Here is a 27,099-nt window from a genome sequence, read left to right as displayed (position 1 = left end):
TACATGTGTATTATAACAGTCATATTTGATTGGTTGATAGCAGTATTGTGACACGTCAGTAAGACCATCCACTTGTTGACTGGAGGCATTGTTATAGGTAACAGTTTCTGTGACTGTTCCCTCAGTTACTGTTGGCTTCTCATGGTCATGGCTTACCACTGTAACTCCTATAAAAAAAATATCAGTAGATGAAAAATTCATTGAAAATTACCCCTTGATAAAGAAGTAGGTCCGGTTAACGACCCATTTTTGTCCCCAAAATATAGCAGTTTTACAAAATTGTTAAACAGTACACTTTTAGTTATTTATTGAACAGTAGAATGTTTCTGCTACATAAATATGGGCTGTTTTTGACAATACAGTGCACATATATGAGGTACTAGCACCATTAAGTCATATGCTAAATCACTGAAATCTCACAATTCTAGCATTTTAGTCAAATTTTAGACGGTTTTCATGTAAAACAAAAGTGGCAGCATTCGTATTCATCCTTAATATTAAAATGTAAGTTGTGTTTGATGATAATACATAACATATAGACAGTATGAGGATGAACATGGATGCAGCCACTTTAATTTTTGACAAAACCCTTCTGAAAACGGACATTTTTTGGCATATTTTGTAGATTTTTCATATTTGAGCTTGAATCGGATAGTTTTAATGACAAAAACAGTTAAAATCTTTAACATAACCTAATAAAATCAAATAAAATAGACACTTAAGTGTTTAAAAAGTGGTCAAAATCTTTCGTCAGATGAACCTGAAATTTGAGGCCAAATTCAGTCCTTACCAGAGCTACTCCTTTAGGAGATACTGCGGATTCATACAATAGTCACATGTTTCTTTGATACCAAATTTTGTGAATTTGGTGGGTACAGAGGAGCCACGAATTTAACTGCCCAACAAATTGAAAATTTTCTAAAAATATGTGTGCAGACTTTCCCAATACCTCAAAATTTGATGTCCACGAATATGCAAGTTTTTCTCGAACCAAGAAAAATTGGTACACATTAAAATAACTGAATCCACAGTACCTTTATAAACGTATTTACAATTTTGGTTTATAGCTGAATTTTGTCTCTGAATGACCTTAGATCTGCTCTAAATAACCTTCAAAGCAACTAACACTTCTTAATGGTGATGTCAAATCTTTTGAATAGATTAGAGTATCAAATTTTATTGGAACTTGTGTGATTTTATGTAATGGCGGACAAATTTGCAAACAAGTGTGAATATGTCTATTGTATATGAAGCTTTGCCTACATCAAACACAGGTTTTATTGTTGCAGATTGAGTAGTTGGATAGATCATAACATACCATGTCCTGGAACTATCTCCATATCACAATAAACCATGTAAGGTTTTGTATCAGTAGTTGGGTAGATCATAAATTCTCCACTTTTTTGGAAACCATTCTTGTAAACCTCCTCACAATCTTTAGGTAAGTCTAAAACAGAAAAGCAGTTTTAAAATACCTTCAATGTTTCTTACTGTAAACATTGGTTGGCTGTGTCTAAAATATTTATAAATTTATAACTAATATATTCATAATCAAATAGATTGCCATTTATAAAACATGATATTGGAAGAAGAAGTGACAATTTATAAAACATAATATTGGAAGAAGAAGTGACAAAGAGTTGATGTAATCCCAAACAGAAAATGTTGTAAAAGTAATATAGTCCTTATAGGATTTACATGATAAATAATCCTTTATATGCATGGACATCATTGAAACTTGGGTACAGAATTTTAGGAGTAAAATTATGGGTCCTTGAAAGAGAGAGTATGGTATTGACTTAAAGCTGCCATTCTAACAATTTCTCTATGACTAAGATTTGAAAAGAGAGCTTTATGTCATAAAAAAAAGATACTCAATAAGAATTGTACAAATGTATTCACCTAATTAGACAAGCTATTAAAATAATGTCATTGTTTTATACCTACTCAAGAGTCAAACATTACTTTAAAGGGTAGTTTTAAATCAATCATTCCCAATATAATGGCTTGAACAAACATTATACTCTTGGTTATTGTCTACATTTAGCTGTTATGGAAGTTTTGTTGAAGTATCTAAACTGATATTTGGAAAATGAATTGTAAAATAAACTGCGTTATTTTGACCATTGATAAATATTTTAGTTAGAAAATATATCTACAAACTTACCAAAAGGTGTAGGACCACATCGTACATCACCAACAGTTGCAGTGGCTGTGGCTCCAGGTGTAGATTGACCTCCAAGGTTTAACTGTACTATAGGCATTACATTTGTATCTGTTAATATTCCATAGTCGTATGCAACCATTGGTCCTAAAATGTAAAGAAATAGGCATAACGTTTGTATCTGTTCATATTCCAAAGTCATATGCCACCATTGGTCCTAAAATGTAAAGAAATAGGCTTAATTTTTGTATCTGTTCATATTCCATAGTCATGGGCAACCATTGGTCCTAAAATGTAAAGAAATAGGCATAACATCTGTATCTGTTAATATTCCATAGTCGTAGGCAACCATTGGCCTAAAATGTAAAGAAATAGGCATAACATCTGTATCTGTTAATATTCCTTAGTCTTATGCCACCATTGATCCTAAAATGTAAAGAAAAAGGCTCAACATCTGTATCTGTTAATATTCCATAGTCGTAGGCAACCATTGGTCCTAAAATGTAAAGAAATAGGCATAACATTTGTATCTGATAATATTCCATAGTCGTAGGCGACCATTTGTCCTAAAATGCAAAGAAATGGGCACCATCTTAACCAGATATTGCCAATTAATCCTTGAATAAATAGAATATCAAAATTTAAAAATAATTTTATAAATGCTACATGGCTGAGATTTTTCCATTGTTAAAGGCAGTGTGATGACCTATATTACGTTTATCTATGTCATTTGAAATCTGGTAGATAAATATGCCATTTGTAATCTTATCAAAACTCCTTATTTCTATAATCCATGCTTAATAAATAATATATATCAGTAGTCAATACAGCTAAATCCAAAAACAAATTACCCATTGACAGGTTCAATTAAAATCTTTATACTATTGGTGCCTTTTGAACTAAACATTTTTTTCACTTATCACTGTAAAGTCATATGGCTTTGTCAATATCTAATGACTATGTCAATATCTAATGACTATGTCAATATCTAATGACTATGTCAATATCTAATGACTATGTCAATATCTAATGACTATAGAACATATTTTATTTTCAATTAAGGGCCCACAAGGGGCATACAGAGCATACATGAATATAAAGGAAAAAGAATATTGATTTGATAGATCCATAGATACAAACACTATTTTACATACAGTAACAATACAATTACTAACTCATATTCACTTTAATAAATTTACCAACAGCATTAAGGACCTGATTGTCTTCACAGTTTAATAAATAAATAAATTTATGCTGGTTATCAAGTATAGACAAATTTTGAATTCTTTGGCAAACAAAGTCAAAGAGAGCATCTCTATCTGATTTAAAATTTTCACAGTTAGTTAAAAAATGGATTTCATCTTCAGCACAGCCAGAGGAGCATTTTTTTGCAAATATCAAAATATGTCAATATTATATATGTCAATATCAAAATATGTCAATATTATATATGTCAATATCAAAACATACACTGTCTTCCTTCCTACCAAATATTGTAGACCTGTGATGCATGCTTTCTGAATCATTTCATATTGTATGATACTATAGCAGAATGTTCTGCATGTTTGTAATAGGGATAAAAAAAAATTCTAGTTGTGGTTGCAAATTCAGCAATTACACTTCTGGTCTATCATAGAGCAAAATGGAAACATGTTTTTCAATACATTTATTGCACTTTACTTTGTATTCTTACCTTTAGCATCACAATGACAATTTGTTCCTGGTGGACAGGTTCCAGTCAGAACACATGCACATCCAGTAACATCAGACTGGAAACCAGTACCAAAACTTGACGACTGGACTCCTCCGTATGTGGTGTAGAACCCATCAGCAGGTGAATTATTATTAATGAGAGCTGTTTCTTTACATTCATACTGTATTCCCTGTTGATAAATAAATACATATTACAATCAATGTATAATTAAGTCATATTATTATATTGAGATTGACAAAGGAACCAACTTATAATTTTACAAATCAACTTGATCTGAAACCATTCTTATACATTGACCTTCAAATATTTAGCTTTCCTTAAGTGTTCCTGATTAAGGTGAATTCACCAAAGTGCTTTGGAAGAATAAATTCATAAAGTGTTGTTTTTCATTTTTTCTGAAGATTTTTACAAGAATCCTAAATACCTAATCTTGAATTTGACATTGAATCTTTTATAATGGAAAACAAGAAAGAAAAGGAACATTTTTTACTACTCATAAATTTGTTCATGTTTTGTGAACCTCTACAAAAGATAATGTTACCCTGCATAAATTGTTATACTGTTGGCATTCATGTCGGTTCAAACAGAAACAATAAATAAATCTATACTAAAACTTAACAGGAAGAATCAGTTTAAATCATCATAAAAAATTAGCTGTGTTTTGACTTTAATCTATCTATCATCACTGTTATTACCTGTGAACAGAATCCTGATTGCTTAGTCAGAACATTTATTTGTTCAGGTGTGACATCTGGATATACAATATCTGTGACCTGTGATCCTGGTCCAGTTTGTCCTTCAACTTTTATGCTGTCTGGCTGTCCTGGTATCTACAATTAAATAAGGTGAAGGTCATATATAAGCCCTACCAGACAGATATAATCACCTAACAATCAATCCATACAACAAGTAGAGTTTTAACAATAGATTATAGTATCATAGAATATGTCCTAATTATCATGAAATGAAATGAAAGTTTACCAGTTGCAATGAACACCAAAAATCAGGCTATGGTCAGATGAAATCTGTCAAATGGACATGTACATTAAACAACCATTTTATACAAAAATACAGTCAACTTATAGCTTGAGTCTATGACAGATTTATTTAGGAAATCTTAACAATGACGTCTGAGACAGATCTATTAAGGAAATCTTAACACCAAAGGCGGATCCAGTGGGAAACATTTGATTGATTCTATAGGGAATCACTGAAGCGTAACTAGAGCAGCCCCCCCCCCCCCCAAAAAAAAAGAGTTCTGAATTGTCGAGAAGACCGCGGATCGGCACTGTATCGGAAGTCACATTGTATCTAAGGTCGATGTCACACGGCGACGTGTCCTTATCTTTTCTTGGTAACTAGTAAACGTCAAACTACAAAGCTGTTGTGTATTTTATCAGAGTTATATCATAAGATATTGTCCCCACTTAACATTGATGTCTGAGACAGATCTATTAAGGAAATCTTAACACCATAGGCGGATCCAGTAGGAAAAATTTGGTTGATTCTATAGGGAATCACTGAAGTGTGACTAGAGCAAGCGCCCCCCCCCAAAAAAAAAGAGTTCTAAATCCACCACTGAACACTGATGTACACTTATACACCTGACAAACATTCCATACACCAAATAAAGTTGGCCTTTTGCTTATATGAGTAAGGGACCTAATTTTGAAAACTAAATGATGACCAATGAGCCATGAAAATAAGGTAAAGTGAACGCTGTTCGACAGACATGAGTTCTTGCAATATAATTCAATATACTTTTGCCATTTCTAGTATTAATAATAACCAGAAAAACATGTTATAAACAAACTTAACAGTTATAAAAAGGGACTGAACCATAAAATGAGATTGTGGACAATTGACATACTCCAGAAAGAAATATGAGAACATGAATTCTAAAATAATTCTTGAGAGATAAGTCTTTCATGATGTGTATAAATGAAGCAATTATTACTCACAATTGTGATACCAATACTAGGGTCTGTTTTAAAATCACATGTGACCTCAAAGAATTCCACGCCGCCTGGACCATCAGGGTCTACGGCATATTTATTCCCTCTATATTGGGCAGAGTTCGTAATGGCTTTGTTTACTTTTATATCATGGCAGTCTTTGTACAAATCTGAAAATCAAATTAAATTATTTAAATTAATTGATTTGGTAAAAAAAAATGGATATAAATAAATTGCATGATCAAATTCATGTATATTCAGGCTAAGACAATTTAGCTGTACTTCTGATTTTTTTCTGTTTAGCTGACCTGCTTCCTAAATGATGTTGGCCCTTCTTTGATCATGCTAATATACGAATACTTTTAATCTATATCTAGACAGATATGATAAAGTGTTTAGACCAACAGGGTTAAAGTCCATAGGAGACCAATCACATCATAATAAATTTCCCTGACATATAACAAATAAGCCTGTTCTTACTCTTTAATCCAATAGTCATGATTGCATTGTCTTTCAATCTGACAGCAAGTACAAGTCACAAAATCATTGGTTTGGCCAAATAGAGTAAGGTGATTAGTTTTTGCAGTTTACCAATATCAGTTTGGTTTTTTTTTGGTTTTGTTTAACCATTAATTTTAGTGTTCACAAAATACAGAAATTTAACCAATAACATACAATTTTCATCATTCTATGAAATTTGGTACTGATTAAAATAAAACTGACAGATAGTATTTGTCTGGATGGCAATATGTTAAAACTGCATCCAATATTTGAGTCAACAATCAACACTCCACCAAATATAACAACAGGTTACAACATCTTATGTTTTAATAAGCAATTTAAATGAAATCTCAATTACAATGATACAAAATTGACCCCAGGATTAGTCACTAAACCTACCATAACATTTGAGTGGTCCAATATGTACTTTCCTGTCTGCTGTGGATGTATCTAGTATAACTGCTATAACTGGTAAACTACTCTGAACTTTAACAAATCCACCATGAATCTGTCCATCTGAACAGGAACAGGCTCCTTCTTTACACTGAATGGTTCCTAAATAAAAAAATAATGGGTTCAAACTCCCAACATCAGTGTTGACAGGCTTGTGATATAGTAAATGACTATTTAGATAGTGCTCAATGAGATTGCTAAGAATATTTACATTACATGGCACTCACAATACTTATAAACTTTCCCTATAGATTATTTACATTACACAGCACTCACTTTACTTATAAACTTTCCCTATAGATTATTTACATTACACAGCACTCACTTTACTTATAAACTTTCTCTATAAACTGTTGAAATTTCATTAGATGGTTTTTGTAAAACTATAAATTTAGGCAAACTTTAAAAAAAAATTAGGCAGAAAATGTTTGACTTTTTAGTATTTTAAAATAGTTTAGCCTCTTGATAAAGCACAGTAGCCCATAACCTGCTAGCTGTTTGTTTGTGCATGTCAGTTAATATCCCATGAGATCTTACAGTGAGTGTATTTGTTATAGCCATGCAGACATGTTACCAAGAGTGTTGTTCTCTAAAGATTTTTTGTATAAATATTTTAAGACAAAAACTTTTCAGACTTTTTTAAAATGAAAGGAATTAAAAAATAACAGTATAAATGAAAATCAACTATATTTACCGTCGTTAGTTACAATCCACTCATCATAGGATCCCCGCTGTGTTGGAGGCTGAGCGCCATTACATAAAACATAAACTTCCTGTTCACAGAACACTGCCTCGCTTACCACAACTTTCATATACTCCAGAATATATACATAGTAGTCCACTATAATCATTCCACCTTCCCCAGGGACTGGATTAGTCTCTTTTTTAGGATATATGGTCTGTTAAAAGTAAAGGCATTAACAGCTATGAATTTCAAGTACCAAATGTAATCACATTTTTAAAAAATTCAATGACATTGGTTTAATTCAAATCATTTTGTCAATAGGGTGACACCACATACATACAATATACTATGAACCTTTTTTCCAGTGGTAGTCAAGCTGTCTTTCCCAAAATTCATCCCAGACAGTCTCTATTATGGACTTACTTTATGTATTGTGGATTCATTTATATTCGTGGGTACCAATTTTTGTGGTTTGAGGAAAACTTACATATTCGTGGATATTTAATTTCGTGGTTTTAACAAAGTCTAGACTCATTCCTTTAGAAAATATGTTATTCGTTGAACATTTGAATTCTTGGTTCCCCTGTACCCACAAAATCCACGAAAATTGATATCCAACGAATATTAATGAATCCACAGTATTACTTATTGTAAATTTGATCTCATATTGATCATGTATGAAATATTTGCCACTGGATGTTAGGCAACTTACAATCAATCAATCATTTTCACAATACATTATAATATGAACCTATGATAGTTGAAAAAAAAAGTGTTTCAACTTTTCAAGTTGCCTGCAGAAAGATAAAGGAAAAGACATAAAGTTAATGCCCATGAAATGAGGTTTAAAATACAGATTCAACCTTTATAAGACATTTGAAACTATATTCAGTCAACTTTTTCTTTCATATAAATTAGCTATTTGTAATATAAAACAATTATTTCCTTTTTTCACTTACCACAATTCCTGCTGGTGGATGGGCCAGTATTTCACAGAATATAGGGAAAGGGGGATTTCCCTTGTCATATCCATCTGGATCAATATAAACTGTATCTGAAGGCTGTGGAGAATTAGTAGACTCACGTCTTGCTTGACAAGAACCAAACACACCTACAATTTCAGAAGGTATTAAAAAAGGTAACACATATATATACTGTTTAGCAGAATTATTTTTTTAAACAGATATGAAAATAATATTGATTTATTTAATAATAATTGTACATAATCATTGATCCTAATTGAATCTGTATAAACTAAAAAATTGCAGACAAAAAATTGTAGCAGCACGTTCTTTTGTTAGTACAATTTATTTCTAAATTATAAGACTATAATAATAAGACTGTTTTTGCCTTTTTGATTTATTTAATGCCTTTAGAAATTTGTAATAGCATTAGAATTGTTTTCTTTAGTCATATTATCACAACACAGGTTTCTTATCTGTTATATGTGTTTTCATAACAAAATACAATCACTACAATAAGCAACAAATGAAAGCAAAGAACTAAGGGGAGACAACTGAATATTTAATTTGGAGGTAAAAATTTAATTTTTTGAGAAAGACATGTAGAAGTCTGAAATATATTTTGCAAATTAAAAAATATACAGAGTAATATCACCTCAGAATGATAACAAAAATAAAGGACCTCATTGTCTCATCTGTAAAAAGAATAATAAACACCTCAAAGTTGGGTCAACTTTGACTTGCACTTTTCCCCACCATGGACATATTTTTCTATGCAGTCTCAGGTTTTTGTGAATAATTTTGTATCATTTTTAAGCGTCTGTTCTGGATGAATTGGAGTGCTTTATGATATAATACGTTGAACTTGGCATTGATTAAGATATGCTGAAGTTTTTAATGATTTTTAAAATGGAACCTTTTTTGAAGACTTTGTGATGAACTTCATACATATCATTTGGTAAAACTTGTGACTAACCTACCTATATTATAATCACTACATTTGAGAGACGAGACTTCATATGAAGCAGATCTTGATGGTTGCTGAGGGTTAACAGGATCTATCGTCATACAAACTTCACAAACAGGAAGCCGAGATTTGTCTCTAATCATTCCCCCGTCTGAACGCTGTTGTCCATCTTGGATTGCACAGTTACATTCATTAACTTCTCCGCTAAGACTAGCACAAGTTCCTGTTACACCACAAGCACACATGTCTTCTCCATTTGATCCAGCAAAACCTGATAAAATAAACATATTTATATTATTAACAATGGTGATGAAAACATATCCCTTCCACCCCTTTCCATACCAAATTTCATTAATCAAACATCTTTTATGTCTGTTATCATCTTATAATCCTTTCAAAAATGGAAAAAAACAGATCTCCTCATAAGCAGGATTTGGAAAGGAAAGAATGTTTATTTAAGAGCAGAAAAAATCAACAGAAAGAACTCTCTGGACACTTAATTCTTATGTACCATATTGACAGGGGTCGAAATAAGTGCTAGTCCGGTAGTCTAGGACTAGTAAAATTGGCGTTAAACCAGCAGATTTTGTCAGCTGGTGGTCCAGCGGACCAGTAGAAATTTGTTGATAAAAATCACTGATTGCATCGAAATCTCCGTCTGTTTACAGAACAATTTACCTGTGAAATCAATTACATGGTACTGGGGGGTATTACAATTGATCAAGTTAATTAATATCTCGGGTGAGCGTCCTTCACAACAATATAAAAAGTGGAAATTTTTGGAAGGAGTTAAACCGCGGGACAAAAAAATTAAGATAATTTAATCCTGTCCCTTCCTGCTCATTCTGCTGATGCAAAAAGGGTTTTTTCTGAGATGAAACTTGTAAAGAATGATTGGCGATCAAAATTGCATCCAACTGTTTTATCAGATCTTTTATTCATTATGTTTCACACTGAAGATATAGCATCATGTGATCCAGTCCCGGCTATTGAAATGTGAAATATTTTGATTGGAGCCAGACCAGTAGAGTTTTCAGTCCACTGGTCTGGCTGGCCAGTACACAAAAAAGCTTAAATTCGACCCCTGCATATTGACCAATGAAACTCTACAGAACATAATTCATATTGACCAATGAAACTCTACAGAACATAATTCATATTGACCAATGAAACTCTACAGAACATACTTCATGTTACTAATGTACCATATTAACCAATGAAACTCTACAGAACATACTTCATGTTACTAATGTACCATATTAACCAATGAAACTCTACAGAACATACTTCATGTTACTAATGTACCATATTAACCAATGAAACTCTACAGAACATACTTCATGTTACTAATGTACCATATTGACCAATGAAACTCTACAGAACATACTTCATGTTACTAATGTACCATATTAACCAATGAAACTCTACAGAACATACTTCATGTTACTAATGTACCATATTGACCAATGAAACTCTACAGAACATACTTCATGTTTTATCCTTTTACAGTACGCTTTACATGCTGTTCTTCAAGATCATTTTTTTTTTAAATATTTTTTCTCATTTTGAAATACAGTAGTGACATTTTCACTGTTAACAACAGTGGCTTCAGTGGATAATCAGTGGTCAAAGTAGTTCATTTACAATATCACTAGCCTGTCAACATTGAGGTTGTTAGTTCAAACTCCACATGCTTTAGTGTGTTCTTCTTTAATCTTGATTGACTATTGTTATTAGTTTTTCTACCAAAGGTCAGTCAGTGATTATCCAGGCACTCTGGCTTCCTCAACAAATAAAAACTAACTGCCAAGAATTAGCAAATAGTACTGAAGATAGCTTTTTACACCAACAATCAATCAATATAACTGAACAGAACAAGAAGTACCCACTATAAAGGCCATTGATTTTTCCTTGTGCAAAGGAGTATGTCCGGTAAGGACCGATTTTGGCCTCAAATTTCAGTTTCATCTGACGAAAGATTTTTACCACTTTTTAAACACTTAAGTGTCTATTTCATTTGATTCAATTAATTTTTGTGAAAGATTTTAACTCATTTAGTCAATTAAAACGATCCGATTCAAGCTAAAATATGAAAAATCTACCAAATATGCGAAAAAATGTCACTTTTCAGATGGTTTTTGTCAAAAATGAAAGTGGCTGCATCCGTGTTCATCCTCAATCTTTATATATGTTATGTATTATCATCAAATACAACTTCCATTTCAATATTTTGGATGAACACGAATGCGGCCACTTTCGTTTTACAGGGAAACCGTCTAAAATTTGACTAAAATGCTGGAATTGTGAAGATTTCCGTAATTTAGCATGACTAAATGGTGCTAGTACTCAATATATGTGCAGTGTATTGTCAAAAACAGCTAATATTTATGTAGCAGAACCATTCTACTATCCAATAAATAACTAAAAGTTTACATTTTAACAATTTTGTAAAACTGCTATATTTTGGGGCCAAAAAGGGCTCTTACCGGACCTACTCCTTTAGGATCATCACAACCCATTTCTTAATTGTCAGCAATACATAACCATTAAACCAAGAGGACATTAAAATTTTGGACCTCAGCCAAATAAAATCCAACAATATTTCTCAATTTTGTCACCAAATCTGCAAAGTCTACAAAAAGATTTTTTTTGATTCCAACTATACCACTTAATTCTACAAAAAATTATAATGCACCCACAGTGTGTAGCTAAAACAGAGCGATTAAGAAATTGTACATTCTTTTATTTCATAGAATACTGTGGATTCATTTATTTTCGTGGGTACCAATTTTCATGGTTTGAGAAAAATTTGCATATTCGTGGATATTTGACTTCGTGCTAAAGTCTGCTCATATTCCTTTAGGAAATTTGTATTTCGTTGAATATTTGAATTCGTGGTTCTCCTGTACCCATGAAATCCACGAAAATAAGTATCCAATGAATATTAATGAATCCACAGTAACTATCTTCAAGTTAGAAAGATTTGTGATTTCAAAATAAAATTATCCTAATTTTAGGAAAACTGATTGGTTGTTGGTTGCTTAATGTCTAGTGGCTAAATGTTTTATGTATTACAAAAACATATGTATAAAAATTATATGTATAAAAATATAAGTAATATTAACCTGGTTGTTTGTTCCCGTCACATGTGTCATAATGAACACGGTCTGTAACAGGGGCATTAACACAGTTATACACAAGTTCCTGTACACATGTCTTGGAGTTATCAATCAGTGCCTAAAATATACAATACAAATGGTGAACACTACCCTCAATTCTGTCAATTTGGTTAGTTTGGTAAATCTATTCATTCTGTTACCAGGCAGTATCTTGCACCTTTACAATAAGCCACATTATTCTCAATAATTATGGGGGCTTTGGTGGACAAGTGTTCTAAGTAGTTCTATTAATGTAATCACTAACCAGTCCACACTTAGGTTTACTACTAGTAGATTTTGAAAAGGCTTTTGACTCTATTGAATGGTCTTTTTTGAAAAAAGCATTGAAGAGTTTCAATTTTGGGCCATCTATATGCAGATGGTTTGAAGTATTTTATTTGAAAGCATCAAGTTGTGTTATAAATAATGGCCATCTTTCAAGCTTCTTTAATTTGGAGAGAAGCTGTAGACAAGGTGACCCCCTCTCCCCTTATCTTTTTATTATAGGTGTTGAGTTACTTTCTATGAAAATAAGGTCAAACCCCAAAATAAAGGGAACTTTTGTTCATGAAAATGAATCCCTTTTGAGTCAATATGCTGATGACACTTTCCTTGTTTTGGATGGAACTGAAACATCTTTGAGGGAGACTTTAAATTGTTTCGACTCATTCCACAAAGTATCTGGGTTAAAAATTAATTCTTCCAAAACTAAAGCTGTGTGGGTTGGCAATAAAAAGTATTCAGATCTGATTCTCTGTCCTGATTTAAAACTTCAGTGGTGCTATTCAAATTTTAAACTTTTGGGAATTGAATTCTCTTTAGATCTTGATAGTATGCCAGAAATTAATTTCTCCAAAAAGATAAAGGAAGTGTCAGGCATTCTTAAGAGTTGGCAACATAGAAAATTAACCCTAATGGGAAAGATTACTGTTATCAAGACTTTGGCACTTCCAAAATTAATTCACCTGTTGACTGCACTACCCAACTTGCCAGAATCAAAATTAAATGAGTTGAATACTTTATTCTTTCAATTCATATGGAATGGAAAACCTGATCGAATTAGACGAAGTACTTTAATCAGAGATATTCCACAAGGAGGTTTAAATATGATTAATATACATTATTTTAATATATACCTTAAGATTGGCTGGATAAAGAGGTTTTCATCCAATTTATATGGTAGTTGGCAATCATTATTATTAAAAAACCTTGAACAGTATGGTGGAGAAAGGGTATTGCATTTTCAAAAGGAGAAACTCAGAGAAATCTCTGATAGTCTTAGCAATCCTTTTTGGAAGGATGTATTTTTTAGCTTTCATGTAGCAAGGTCTGCTACCAATATTTCTGTTCAAGATATTTTGTCATTAGATATTTTAAATTTTGCACCTCTAGTAGATTTTCCGTATTTTATTCAGTGGCATAGAAGGGGAGTGCAGTCTTTGTTTGACCTTATTAACTTAGAGACTAAGGACTTTTGTAATTTTGATCAGATAGGACCAAGACTTCAAACAAATAATTTTTTAAAGTATTATGGTCTCATTGCTAACATTCCAAAGTATATGAGAGAATATATTAAAGAAAATATTGCTCATGTAAATTTTGAAACTTTTAACTGTATTGATATTTTTTTGGAAAGATTATTGTGTAACAAAAAGGCAAAGTTTGTATACAAAGATCTTGTTGACAGAAATGTGCAACTGCCAACAGAAAAGTTCTTACAATGGGAGGAATCACTAGGTATTGAAATTGCAGATTGGTCAGAATATTATGTTATTTTAAGAAAATCATGTAAAGACACTTATTTAAGAACTTTTCAATATAAATTTTTACATAGAATAATTGCAACTAACACTTTCTTATATAAAGTTAAACTTAAAGATTCAAAGCTTTGTACTTTTTGTAAGGTTTCTGATGAAACCATGGAGCATTTATTCTATGAATGTCCAATAACACATTTTATATGGCAAACTTTTTCACAAAAACTGAAAAGATATTTTGTGAACTTTACATTATCTAAGAAGCACATTTTTCTTGGTCTTCAAAATGAGAGTTTACTGTTGAATTTGATTATTATTATTGCAAAGAACTATATATACAAATGTAAATTGTATGAAAAGAAACCAAGTATTATAGGGTTATTAGCAAAAATAAGAAAATATCAGGAAAATGAACATTATATAGCAAAGAAAAATGGTACCACACCTTATTTTCAAAAATTCTGGGCCCCATTAGATTACATTTTTACTGATTAGTCACCATTACTTTTGATTCAAATCATATAAAATAAAAAATGAAACTTACAGTTCATAAAGAGCAGATCTTTACAAAGATAACATTTTTCTTTGCAATACACAAGTTGATTTATGTTATGTTAATGCAGGAACATATATATTAACGGGACTTGACACTACCTAATTATCGCCGATTTCCTTGTCGTGAATTTAATAATAAATGACACGATACGGAAACGGACATGGTATAAATTCGTATTCGCAATTATGGTCGATAATTAACGGCTCTACATTTCCTATTCGAAACAGCTCAAAAACTATTGGTTTGGAAACTTGTTTTTCTTTATTCATTGAAATAGGAATATAATGAATCACTATTATAAATATACAGTATAATAAAAAAGAGATATATTGTATTAAAAACGGCAAATTATTGTTATAATCGTCTCCTTTTTTCAAAATTAAATAAATAAAAAGTTTTTGAACAAGTTTTTTTTTTAAATTAAAAACAAACCTCTTCTAGAAAATCGTTTTATCTTGAGAAAATAGCTTTTTTGTTCTTAAATGATTTATTTTAGTTTCCATATTAAAATACAAAGTCTTGGATAATTCTTTTAAATAAGGAAGCATAGTGAAATAATTACAAAATTACTTGTTTATACAAGTCCTCATCATACTTTTTTTTATGTTTAAGGTTCCAATATGAATAATTGTTTTTATTAAACTGCTTTTTAGCTGATAAAAATGTAATTTCGAATTTGATTGCGGATCAAAAGATTTGATTAACGCAATTAAAACAAATATCATCCCAATAAAAAATGATGAAAATATTATGAAAAACAACCCAAGCCGACCGAGAAAACTTGCTTTGAACATGATTCCTCAACATTCATGACAAAATACACACAAGCCCACAACATGTGAATGAAGTTTGTAAATCCAAATCATTCATTTGCTAACCATGTACGACAAAGAGAACTTCTTATCTCGGTCTGATGGTCTGCCTCTTTTCCGGTTAGGCCGATGCCTTAAGAAAGTTTATTGCTATAGCAAACTTTCCAAAAACCCACAGAAGAAGAAAAAAGAGAACTTCTCTACTCGGTCTGATGATATGGACTTTGATGGTTTACTAGAATGCTAAACAGAGTCTGACACTGCTGAGTTTTTCAGATGAAGAGTTTGAACCTTTAGCTGCCAAAAAGTCTAAAATTGCAATAACAACACCATGTCAGCCTAGCCAACTGAACACACCCTGTTATCAGTGTCCAGATTGTGATAAGACGTAAAAGTCAATTGCTGGGTTTAGAGGTCATGTACGACAAAAAGATTGGCATTACAAGAATAAAAGGAATTTTCTTCTATTCACACCTATATTAATATGTCTTCTTTTCTCAAACGTCGACTAAATAAATAAATACTCGACATCCAACCAGTAACAAAAAACCTACAGGTGTTGTATTATAAAATGAACGCCAATGAGACAATATGGCTCTTTACAAAATAAAATATGTTTTTCATTAACTATAGGTTACCGTATAAATAACCCTGCAAAAAGTAATCTTATACAACCGAGAGTTATCAAAAACCAGCGGAAAATAATTGAAACAGTCTAATTTAAATACATAACAAAAACTTGTAAACAAAACAACTATTCACCAAAGACCAAATATTTTGCTGTATGCAAATATTGTTTTTATAACCTTCAACATGGAGCACATTGAACCAGGCTATTTAGAAACAGAATGAATAGTGTTAAACAGTTTGAAAGAGAAAACCAACGGCATAATTTACAAATAATACAACAACAAAAAAATGACTTTCAAAAACACTAAAAATAACCATTGCATTAACCCAATTTCCGTTACATACTTGATTGTAAGCGGTGCAAATGTGCTACCATAAAACTTTAGTATTTCATACCATCGCACTTTAGCGTGTTATACCATCGTACTTTAGCGTGACAAACACCATCGCACTTTAGGGTATCATGCCATCGCACTTTAGCGTGTCATACACAATTGCACTTTAGCTTGTCATAGACCATCGCACTTTAGCGTGTCATACCATCGCACTTTAGTGCGTCATCTTTTTACACTTAAAAACAAACAACAATCGCACTTTAGCGACTTACATCATCGCACTTTAGCATAGACCATTGCACTTTAGCGTGACCATCGCACTTTAGAGTCTTACAAATATATATATATATATTGCAGTGCTTTAAAAACATAATGATATCAGATGTGGAATGATTGCACATGAGCTTACTTTCATTTTTTGATAAGATTGTGCAAGCTTTTCGCACTTTTTCTAGTTCCTAAATATATACATAAATTTTCCGAAAAAGTTGTAGATTTTGTCGTGCTTGAAAGACAGATTAACATTTGCAATGCGAATGCTTAAGAATGTTTTTTTTTGTCAGTGCATATTTTAGTATGGAAAACCTTAAACCTCAATCATGACCAGTTCTTTGGTATATATATTTTAAGTCTTCATATCAATTGTATCCTAGTTAGATTGAATAACTATAACAAGTATTTTCCCATGTTTAACCCGCCACATTCTGTATGTATGTGCCTGTCCCAAGTCAAGAGACTGGGTTCAGTGGTTTTCGTTTGTTTCTGTATAACATATTTGTTTTTCAATGATATTTTTTACATAAATAAGGCCGTTAGTTTTCTCGTTTGAATTGTTTTACATTGTTTTACCAGGGCCTTTTATAGCTGACTATGCGGTATGGGCTTTGCTCATTGTTGAAGGCCGTATGGTGACCTATAGTTGTTAATGTCTGTGTCATTTTGGTCTTTTGTGGATAGTTGTCTCATTGGCAATCAATAATTTAACTGCTATAATTCTTGCAATGATTGATTAACGTTTTCTATTTGTGACAATACCAATTAGACTTTTTATTAATAATGAAATAAATAACAAACAAACTTATATATTGATATGCTCTCTTTAATAGAGAAAGGATCGCATTGGTATAGTTTTATATGTCTCATCTTGCTCAATAAGGAAAGCTGGTGTCTGAACACTGCTTATATCACATAATACTGTCAATTCAGTGATGGCCCAAAAAACTGTATCTGTATGAACTGTATATGTAACTGCAATAAAAATTATAATTTTACTAAATTGATAAAATATAAATTGGGAATGTGTCCATAGGGCACAAATTATACCCCTGCTGCAAAGCTTCAAAAATTCAAACTAAACCTAAACTATTATCATGATTATATATTTACTTTTGAACACATATACATATATTTATATTAAAGTTTAGGAAATGTGTCATTATACTTGAAAAATGAAGATTTATTTAATATTTATCATGCAAAAATAATATTTCTTGGCACCATGAAGCCATTTAGGTGCCAAGCCACTTTGACATTTTGTTTTTTTAACAATAATTTGATCATCTTTAATTTTTTTTTGATAATTTTTGTTTACAAAGTTTGTTTATATACAATAGTTCAAGTATAATACAAATATATTTTTTGTATAAATAAGCGTCTTTTATTCAAAGAAAATAATCAGAAAAAAATAATTGTGACTTCCTGTCCTACATTCGCTTCGTACACCCTCATAAGCCACCTCTAAATTTTGTGAAGAAATGAATCATTTATGATCTAAAACTTTGAAAAAAATGGGACAAATAAAGGTTGCAATACTTATATATTATAAATAAAAAAATAGTGTTATTGTTGTAAAATAATGACATTTTTCTGTGTGTTTGTGTGTGGGGCGGGGGGGGGGGGGACATTTATGTACTTCATCAAAATCACATATGCATGTCAAATTTTATATTTATTTTAGTGTTTATGTGCTTTAAAAGGAGTTTTATTGTGATGGAGATTAAATAAGGTACACCTTGGAATAGTATAATATAATAATATATATGTTCCTGGGTACACCGACTGGCCAGATAACAATGGATAAGGACCAAAAATGGCAAAATTGATGACTCGATATTTCTTTTAATATCAATAAAATGTCATTAAAACTAAGTTACCCGGGATGCCAGTGTATCAAACTTGTAATCTGCAACATTTTTTTTGTAATAATTGCATTCATTTAATTACAATACGTTGGACAATGCAAGAGGGGGGATAATAAAAATGGCGCCAATGGCATTTCGGAATGAGACCGCGAATGATGACTGATTTCTTTATCAATACCAATAAAATAACATCCAAACTACATGAAACGTGAAGCTAGTGTACTAGACTTGTAAACTGTCGCTTCAAATTTGTCATGATCGCATTTTTTTCATCACAAAACGTTGGGCAATGCAATCGGATAATACAAAAAAAATGGCACCAGTAGCATTTTTCAATGATCGTGAATTTGGCCAAAGTAATAAAACACTTTACATAGAATAAATCACTCTCATATTAGTTACTTCATGTGAAAAAATATATCTTCTTTATGCTTAAACTTACCAACTCATTAAAGTTGTTGAACGTGTGGAATTATGTGGATGATTCATTAGCAGTCACGATAGCTTTCAGTCCGACGCTTCCAGTCTCCATTAATCTCGCGAAGTCTCGTGACGTACGGGAGTGAAATAACTTTATACTGAAATGCGTACGAGATTCATTTCCCGTTAGATATACTGTTCCCAGGTTAATGCAAGTGCGAGAGTGTGTGTATGTGTGCGTGATTGTTTCTTTTCCACTTTTTATTATAATGTTAATATTTAAATAATATATATTCACATTAGAAGAAAAAAATGTAGTCAATTTTTTGTTGTATATATATATATCAAACCTCTTAACACCATGGTCAGGTGGTGATGTAAAGGGATTGTAAAAGCCTGACTACTGAAAAACAAATTAAAAAAAAAAAAAAAAAGGTTTAGATCCCAACCTTGCAGGTGCCCTCAACTCCAATCCAAATTGACAAGGGTTGTCAGTTTTTCTTAAGAAGGTTGGTGGTTTTCTCTGGACAGTCCGGCTTCTCTTCCCATACAAACTGACCACCACGAAATAGCCCAAAAGTGGTGCTTAAAAATGACTTTAAAACACCAACAATCAATCAATCAATCTCAAAAGTTACACACCTCACTGCTTAATTTTCATCACAATGTTTGCATTGGCGAATTTAGGCCATTGTCCAACACCTGGACTAAGTTTCAGAATGTTTGCATTGGCGAATTTAGGTGATTGTCCAACACCTGGACTAAGTTTCACAATGTTTGCATGGGCGAATTTAGGCCAACACCTGGACTAAGTTTCATAATGTTTGCATTGGCGAATTTAGGCCAACACCTGGACTAAGATTTTCAAAATAGTTGACCAACGGATAAGACTTGTTGAATAGCTAAGTAACACTGATTTATTCATACTTTATTAACTGGTCAGTAGTTATTTAAGAGATAAGAGTTTCAAGCCACTCCCTCCTGGTTTACTTACCTGTACTTGTTCCTTAGTTATTCCATTGCCATAGTTTATATCAAAACATTTAGTAATGGGGTCAGTTCCATCTGGAGATTCAGTGCCATTGGTATTAGTACCTTAATATAAAATAATATGGTATGAGACATAAGAAAAAATAAAATGAACATGATGACAGACAGGATAACCCATCAGATTCCCATGGAGGATTATGCACCTTTGGAATAAGATTTTACCTATCCATTGTATGGTTTTTTCATGTAATTGCTCCTAGCTATATAGGGATTTGGATCGTCTGTGGATTCCATTTTGAATATCCAGTATGGATCATAGCATGAATAAAAAAGGCCCAATAATTAAAACAAACTAGAGGCTCTAAAGAGCCTGTGATGCTCACCTTGGTCTATGTGCATATTAAAGGACACAAATGGATTCATGACAAAATTGTATTTTGGTGATGGTGATGTGTTGGAAGTTCTTACTTTTCTGAACGTTCTTGCTTCTTACAATTATATCTATAATGACCTTGCCCATTAGTAACAGAGAAAAATATTTGGTAAAAATTTACATAAATTAACCGAATTAATGAAAATTGTTAAAAATTGACTATAAAGGGCAATAACTCCTTAAGGGGTCAATTGACCATTTAGGTCATGTTGACTTATTTGTAGATCTTACTTTGCTGAACATTATTGCTGTTTACAGTTTATCTCTATCTATAATAGTATTCAAGATAATAACCAAAAACGGCAAAATTTCTTTAAAAATTACCAATTGGAGGGCAGCAAGCCAACAACCGATTGTCCAATTCATCTGAAAATTTCAGGGCAGATAGATATTGACCTGATAAACATTTTTATCCCATGTCAAATTTCCTCAAAATGCTTTGGTTTTTGAGTTATAAGCCAAAAACTGCATTTTACCCCTATGTTCTATTTTTAGCCGTGGCGGCCATCTTGGTTGGATGACCGGGTCACGCCACACATTTTTTAAACTAGATACCCCAATGATGATTGTGGCCAAGTTTGGTTTGAATTGGCCCAGTAGTTTCAGAGGAGAAGATTTTTGTAAAAGTTGACGACGGACGACGACGGACGACGACAGACGACGGACGACAGACGACGGACAACGGACGACGGACGCAAAGTGATGGGAAAAGCTCACTTGGCCCTTCGGGCCAGGTGAGCTAAAAAGCATATTAACTGAGGACAAATTCTGAGGTAGATATACTCCTTCTGATTAATATATATAGAATAATAGGCATTTGAGTTTTTGATACTGACTATATCATGTGGAATATCTAGACGAGCCCGTTTGGGCGAGTTAAGATATTCAACATGATAAAGTCAGTATCAAAAACGAAACTACCTATTATTCTGTTTATCGGTAACTATGACGTCAGGCAATGTATTGCCTAATATTTTCAGTGATACTGCCAGTACGTTGATACTCGAAAATATTAGGCAGTAAGATCAAAAGGAAAATATACGAATTACCGATAAATCCTAGTATGGTCCTCATACAAAGGCTACAATTGTTATATTATCATTGTCTATACATTGTTGTAAATTTAGTATTATCAAACATTATCAAACTTGTGAACAGTAAATACAAACCAGGTAAGATTGGAATCTCTGTTTTAGGGAACTGACATGTGACCTTGAAAGATTCCACACCACCAGCGCCATCTGGGTTGATTGTGTATTCACCATTCTTAACCATAGCCTCATTTTCAAACCGATGAAAGTACATATAGGCAAACAGATCACTGCATGTAGGGAAAGTATCTGTAATGATAAGTAAAAAAAAACATTTCCTAGACAAATGCAGAAAACAGGAAGTAGAGTAGGTGTCTGGTAATGATAATCAAAAAATGAGTTTATTTAGTAATAAGAAAACAAATATTTACAAATCACAGTATGTAGGGTAGGTGTTTGGTATTTGCATTAAGTAAAATAAAAATCTGGCACAAAGCATTGTTTGTTTTTTCTTCACTGGAGGAGTAAAAATTATAATAACAGGTTTAAACAGAGGGTAGAATTACTGTACGATCAGACAAAGAGAATGTATTCTTTCCTTTTGTTTTATGATATCAAATACTTATATGGTCTAGGTGAATATTTTTAAGCTCACTTTGTAGTGTGGGTTTTGCCCATTGTTGAAAGCCAAACGATGACTTATAGTTAAAAAATTCTACTTCAATTGATTTCATGTTAAGAGTTGATTCATTGGCAATCGGCAATGTGGTATACATTTTATTTTATTATAAATGTTAACATGCTATTATGATATGTATATTTAATGATATGTATATTTAATGCCGCAAAACAATATCCAATAATATTCTTTTTAGATTAACTGATTGCTGTTCTTACCATAACATTTCAATGGTCCTACATTGATTGATGGTCCAAAACCTTTGACCTCAGCAGCAGGAAGGTCATCTTTCAAAATCAGGTTACCCACATCTTCTCTATAAATATAAATATTTGGGAGAACATTTTAAAAGCCTTCATTACACTGGAAGATATATTTTTTTTATGAAATCATAAAAAATGGCAACTATGCCTTTTGAAGTTATGTAATTTTGGCTGTAAAGTGAAGAATGTCACCATGGTTAAATTCTACAATTTTAAGTGCAGTAACACAATGTAAAAGGAAGGCCTACGGTGACCTATAGTGGTTAATGTCTGTGTCATTTTGGTGTGTTGTGGACAGTTGTTTCATTTACAATCATACCACATCTTCTTTTTAATATAATGTGATTTTTTTTTTAAATAAGATTGTTTTTTACCTTTTCTGTGCATCATTTTTATCACAGTTACAGAGTGAGCCAGCCCCACCATCACATGTTCCCGTCAGAGCACAGGCACATCCATCTTTGCTACCATTACCATTGAAGTAGGAATGGGCGTCTCCTTCTATATCATACCACTCGATGTTAGGAGCACCACCTACAATTAATACGAGTACCGGTATGGTATTTATTACCACAAAAAATGTTGGAATCTGTTTTGTCTATAAATGATTTAAAGACTCTTTTCTAATGATCTGCAAAAACATGTTCATTCTATCTGACTTCAATAGGCATAGTTGCCTTTTCTCTAACGCAAAAAAAAATGGAAATTCAGAGGAAAACAAGTAAATTTAATGCCATAATTGAATTTTGACTAATAAATAACTGTTTTCAACAAATCAAAACAAAAATAATCATTAGGTCTCTAAAGTGATAACTCAAATTAGAATTAGAACACAATATTATATCTTTAAATTCTATACTGAACTGACCTTCAAAAATAGGTGAAGTTGTGCATTGAAATGACACGGCCTGTGTACAAAACACTGATCTCTTGCGTAGTTTTTGAAATTGTAGTGCAGATACATAGTAATAATTCAGTACCAATGACCCTTCCAAGGTTTCCTGTGATTAAAGTAAGGAAAATCTATTAATAGAATCTAAATTGTAAAAAGAAAAGGAAAATTAATTTAAAATATATTAAAAAAATATATATCAAAACATTGCAGGTAAAAAATTGAAACCATCAAAATAAAAATAAAAATTACTATAATTATGATCTTGTTTTTTAAAATGCGAGTTGCTTTATAACTGTAATTCAGTGGTTGTCGTTTGTTGCTGCGTTACATATTTGCTTTTTGTTAATATTTTTTTTTACATAAATAATGCTGTTAGTTTTCTCATTTGATTTTTTTTACATTTGTCAATATAAAGCCTTTTATAGAAGAGGGAAAAAAGATACCAAAGGGACAGTCAATTTTTATAGCTGTACGGACTTTGTTGTTGAAAGCTGTACGGTTCCCTATAGTTGTTTATTTCAGTGTCCTTTATTTAATTAGTCTCTTGTGAAAAGTTTTCTCATTTGCATATACACATCTTCTTTTTTATAATCAGGAAAACTTGTAATAAAAAAGCTTCTAGCATTTACAGATTTATATACAATTTACTTACATAATTTTCGTTTTCATGATGTATAATTGTAACACCGTGTGGTGGTTCCTTTACCATTACACACTGAGCAGGGAAAGGAGCAACATTTTCTGTAATGTAAATTACATATATATAGCATCATTAAACAAAGATTACAAAATGTACTTGGTATTAGGATTTTTGTAATTTGAATGCACACAAATGCTTTTAATGGGTATATCTATCATTTTTCAAAGTCATACAGATTTTTCTCTAATAGACATATATCACAATAAAGCTCCAACTAAACAGTATATCAGAGTCCAGTGACAGAGGTCTTTGTGGGTCTAGACTATCAATTAAATACAAGTTGCAATACATCCCTGTGATACCAGCTGCAGTGATACTTTATGTTATACCTGTATCTACAGAGTCAAAAGGTAGAGATCAATCTGGATCTATCATGTAGGTTAAAAAAAATACATTTGAACATTTTCCCATCCTTACCAATTACTGTGGATTCATTTATATTCGTGGGTATCAATTTTCGTGGATTGCTAAAAACTTGCATATTTGATGGTATTTGATTTAGTGGGTTTGCCAATCTCTGTATACAAGGTCTATTAAAAATATGATATTTGTTGAACATTTTAATTCGTGGTTCACCTGTACCATCGAAACCCATGAAAATTGGTATCCAACGAATAATAATGAATCCACAGTATACAGTATAGTTTACCTATATCCACAGAGTCAATACTGAATAGGTGGAAGTTGATATGAATCTATCTAGTAGGTTTAAGTCTTTATTACCCTATCATCTTATGTGGATTCATTACCATTTATGTGATACTGTGGATTCATTTATTTTTGTGGGTACCAATTTTCGTGGATTAGGGGAAAATAAAATGTTCGTGGATATTAAATTTCGTGGTTTTGCCTAGGTCTGCATACAAATATTTAGAAAATTTGTTATTTGTTGAACATTTAATTTCTGGTTCACCTGGATCTACGGAATCTATGAAAATTGGTATCCAACGAATAATAATGAATCCACAGTACACTAATTTTCGTGAATTTCATTGGTAAAGGTGAAGTACGAATTTAAATGGTCAACAAGTACAAATCTTCTATAGGCTTGTCACAGTGCAGCCTTTTTCAAAACTACAAAATTAAATATCTACGAAAATAATATTTTCCCCTAAATACTAAATATGTACATGAAAATTGGTACCTTTGACAAGTAAATGAATCCACAGTATATTGTATATTATACCAGAGTCATTAGGTAAAGGTCCATTTGAATATATCTAGTAGGTATAAGTCAAACTACTTAACCACAGTATATTATACCTCCATCTATAGAGTCAATAGGTAGGGATCTATCTGGAAATATCTAGTAGGCATAAGTCACATTACCTAGGAAACTATATAGTATATCATACCTGTATCTACAGCATCAATATCTGGGTCTATCCAGTAGGTATATGATACATCACCTTACCAACTATATAGTATATCATACCTGTATCTACAGCATCAATAGCTGAGGGACCATCTGGGTCTATCCAGTAGGTATATGATACATCACCTTACTAACTATATTGTACATCATACCTGTATCTACAGCATCAATAGCTGAGGGACCATCTGGGTCTATCCAGTACGTATATGATACATCACCTTACCAACTATATAGTACATCATACCTGTATCTACAGCATCAATAGCTGAGGGACCATCTGGGTCTATCCAGTACGTATATGATACATCAGAACCTTTTTGTAGAAGAACTTCACAGTTTGCTTCAAAACCTGTAAATAATTCAAACATTTTAATGATCATGATGATAGTAAAGTTATTCAGGATCAGCAAATCTCAAAATAATTTTAAAGTTTATCAAGAAGGACAACATTAATCATAATACTGCAGAATATATTTATAAATCTGTCAACGTGTGTTGTAAACTAAATGAGCTTAAACTGCTACTGACAATTTGACTGTTGAATACATTTTAAATTTTTAATCTTAAAAAGTAATGTTGTAAAGAGATTTAAATATTTCCTCTGTCAGACATAAAGATCTGCCAACTGATAGGAAGACACAAAGAATGTATTTATCAAATATGAAGCTGTTCATTATCTGTAGTTTAATGTTACTTTACTTTTTACTATATACCTTAAACTTCATCCTTGAAGATAGTTGGCACTTTTAACCATGCAATTTTAGAAAGCTAATTTTACAGTGAAGCACATGATTTGTTTGAGAATAAAGGTGACTCATTCTAGCTTATAATTATTATTGATTGATTGTTTATTGTCTTTATTAGCGACATCCAGTTCTCTTGGCTTTATCATATAATTGAATAACATGCTTACCAAATTCTCGTCTACTACACATCAATGGACCTAGAGTAACAGTGGAATTATTTCCTGGGTCTGTTGATGTTATAGACCCTACAGGCAGATCTCCTTTGTTTGTCACTGGACCAAAGTCTTGTCGTCGGACGCCATCAACCGTGTCACAATTACATTGTTTGGTTTTATCAAAACATGTTCCTGTCAAACCACAAGCACACCTTCCAGGCAGACCTCCTGGATAGTAATCTTTCACGTTACCGTCTATATCTACAATCTGTGTGTTACCATTGGCCATAATTGGTGAGTCCTACAAAAATAGCAGGTACTTGAAATTGTAATTTTCAGCAAGAAATATTTTAGTGTTGTTGATACATTTATGACAATTTGCAAAGATAACCTATTACAAAATGTAGGTTATTGGGGTTAAATTTTCCTAACACTTCAGGGCGATAACTCAGTAAAAATCAGCTGAATGTTTGAATTACGCTAAATTGTTTTGGAAATAGTAACCTTTTCAATTATCAAAAAGTGTTTGTCAAACTGCTATACATTCAATAAAATCTTTCAGATAAAGTGTGTGGTTCAATTTTTTTTCAATTTTCATATTTTATGTCAGGGAAATTAAAGA

At 32.0% G+C, this 27,099-nt stretch overlaps 1 protein-coding gene across 1 annotated transcript in view; it reads right to left on the bottom strand.

The window, feature by feature from the left end:
• LOC134708172 (uncharacterized) overlaps positions 1 to 27,099 on the bottom strand; it is a 95,483-nt gene that overhangs the window by 22,616 nt on the left and 45,768 nt on the right. The window contains exons 14-32 of the mRNA XM_063568501.1: positions 26,490 to 26,778; positions 25,821 to 25,925; positions 24,154 to 24,242; positions 23,475 to 23,607; positions 22,981 to 23,140; positions 22,562 to 22,659; positions 21,803 to 21,973; positions 20,205 to 20,305; positions 12,527 to 12,638; positions 9,415 to 9,672; positions 8,432 to 8,583; positions 7,482 to 7,686; positions 6,734 to 6,889; positions 5,840 to 6,003; positions 4,574 to 4,708; positions 3,858 to 4,047; positions 2,168 to 2,311; positions 1,319 to 1,447; positions 4 to 167 (exon numbers count right to left, since the gene is read on the bottom strand). Coding sequence (XP_063424571.1) covers positions 4 to 167; positions 1,319 to 1,447; positions 2,168 to 2,311; positions 3,858 to 4,047; positions 4,574 to 4,708; positions 5,840 to 6,003; positions 6,734 to 6,889; positions 7,482 to 7,686; positions 8,432 to 8,583; positions 9,415 to 9,672; positions 12,527 to 12,638; positions 20,205 to 20,305; positions 21,803 to 21,973; positions 22,562 to 22,659; positions 22,981 to 23,140; positions 23,475 to 23,607; positions 24,154 to 24,242; positions 25,821 to 25,925; positions 26,490 to 26,778 — 2,955 coding nt within the window. The remainder of the gene's footprint in view (positions 1 to 3; positions 168 to 1,318; positions 1,448 to 2,167; positions 2,312 to 3,857; positions 4,048 to 4,573; positions 4,709 to 5,839; positions 6,004 to 6,733; positions 6,890 to 7,481; positions 7,687 to 8,431; positions 8,584 to 9,414; positions 9,673 to 12,526; positions 12,639 to 20,204; positions 20,306 to 21,802; positions 21,974 to 22,561; positions 22,660 to 22,980; positions 23,141 to 23,474; positions 23,608 to 24,153; positions 24,243 to 25,820; positions 25,926 to 26,489; positions 26,779 to 27,099) is intronic.

This window comes from Mytilus trossulus, chromosome 2 (genome assembly GCF_036588685.1).
Source record: "Mytilus trossulus isolate FHL-02 chromosome 2, PNRI_Mtr1.1.1.hap1, whole genome shotgun sequence".
Lineage (NCBI taxonomy): Eukaryota > Metazoa > Mollusca > Bivalvia > Mytilida > Mytilidae > Mytilus > Mytilus trossulus.
The sequence above is the reverse complement of the archived record's forward strand: the minus strand, read 5'-3'. Positions and strand labels throughout refer to the sequence as shown.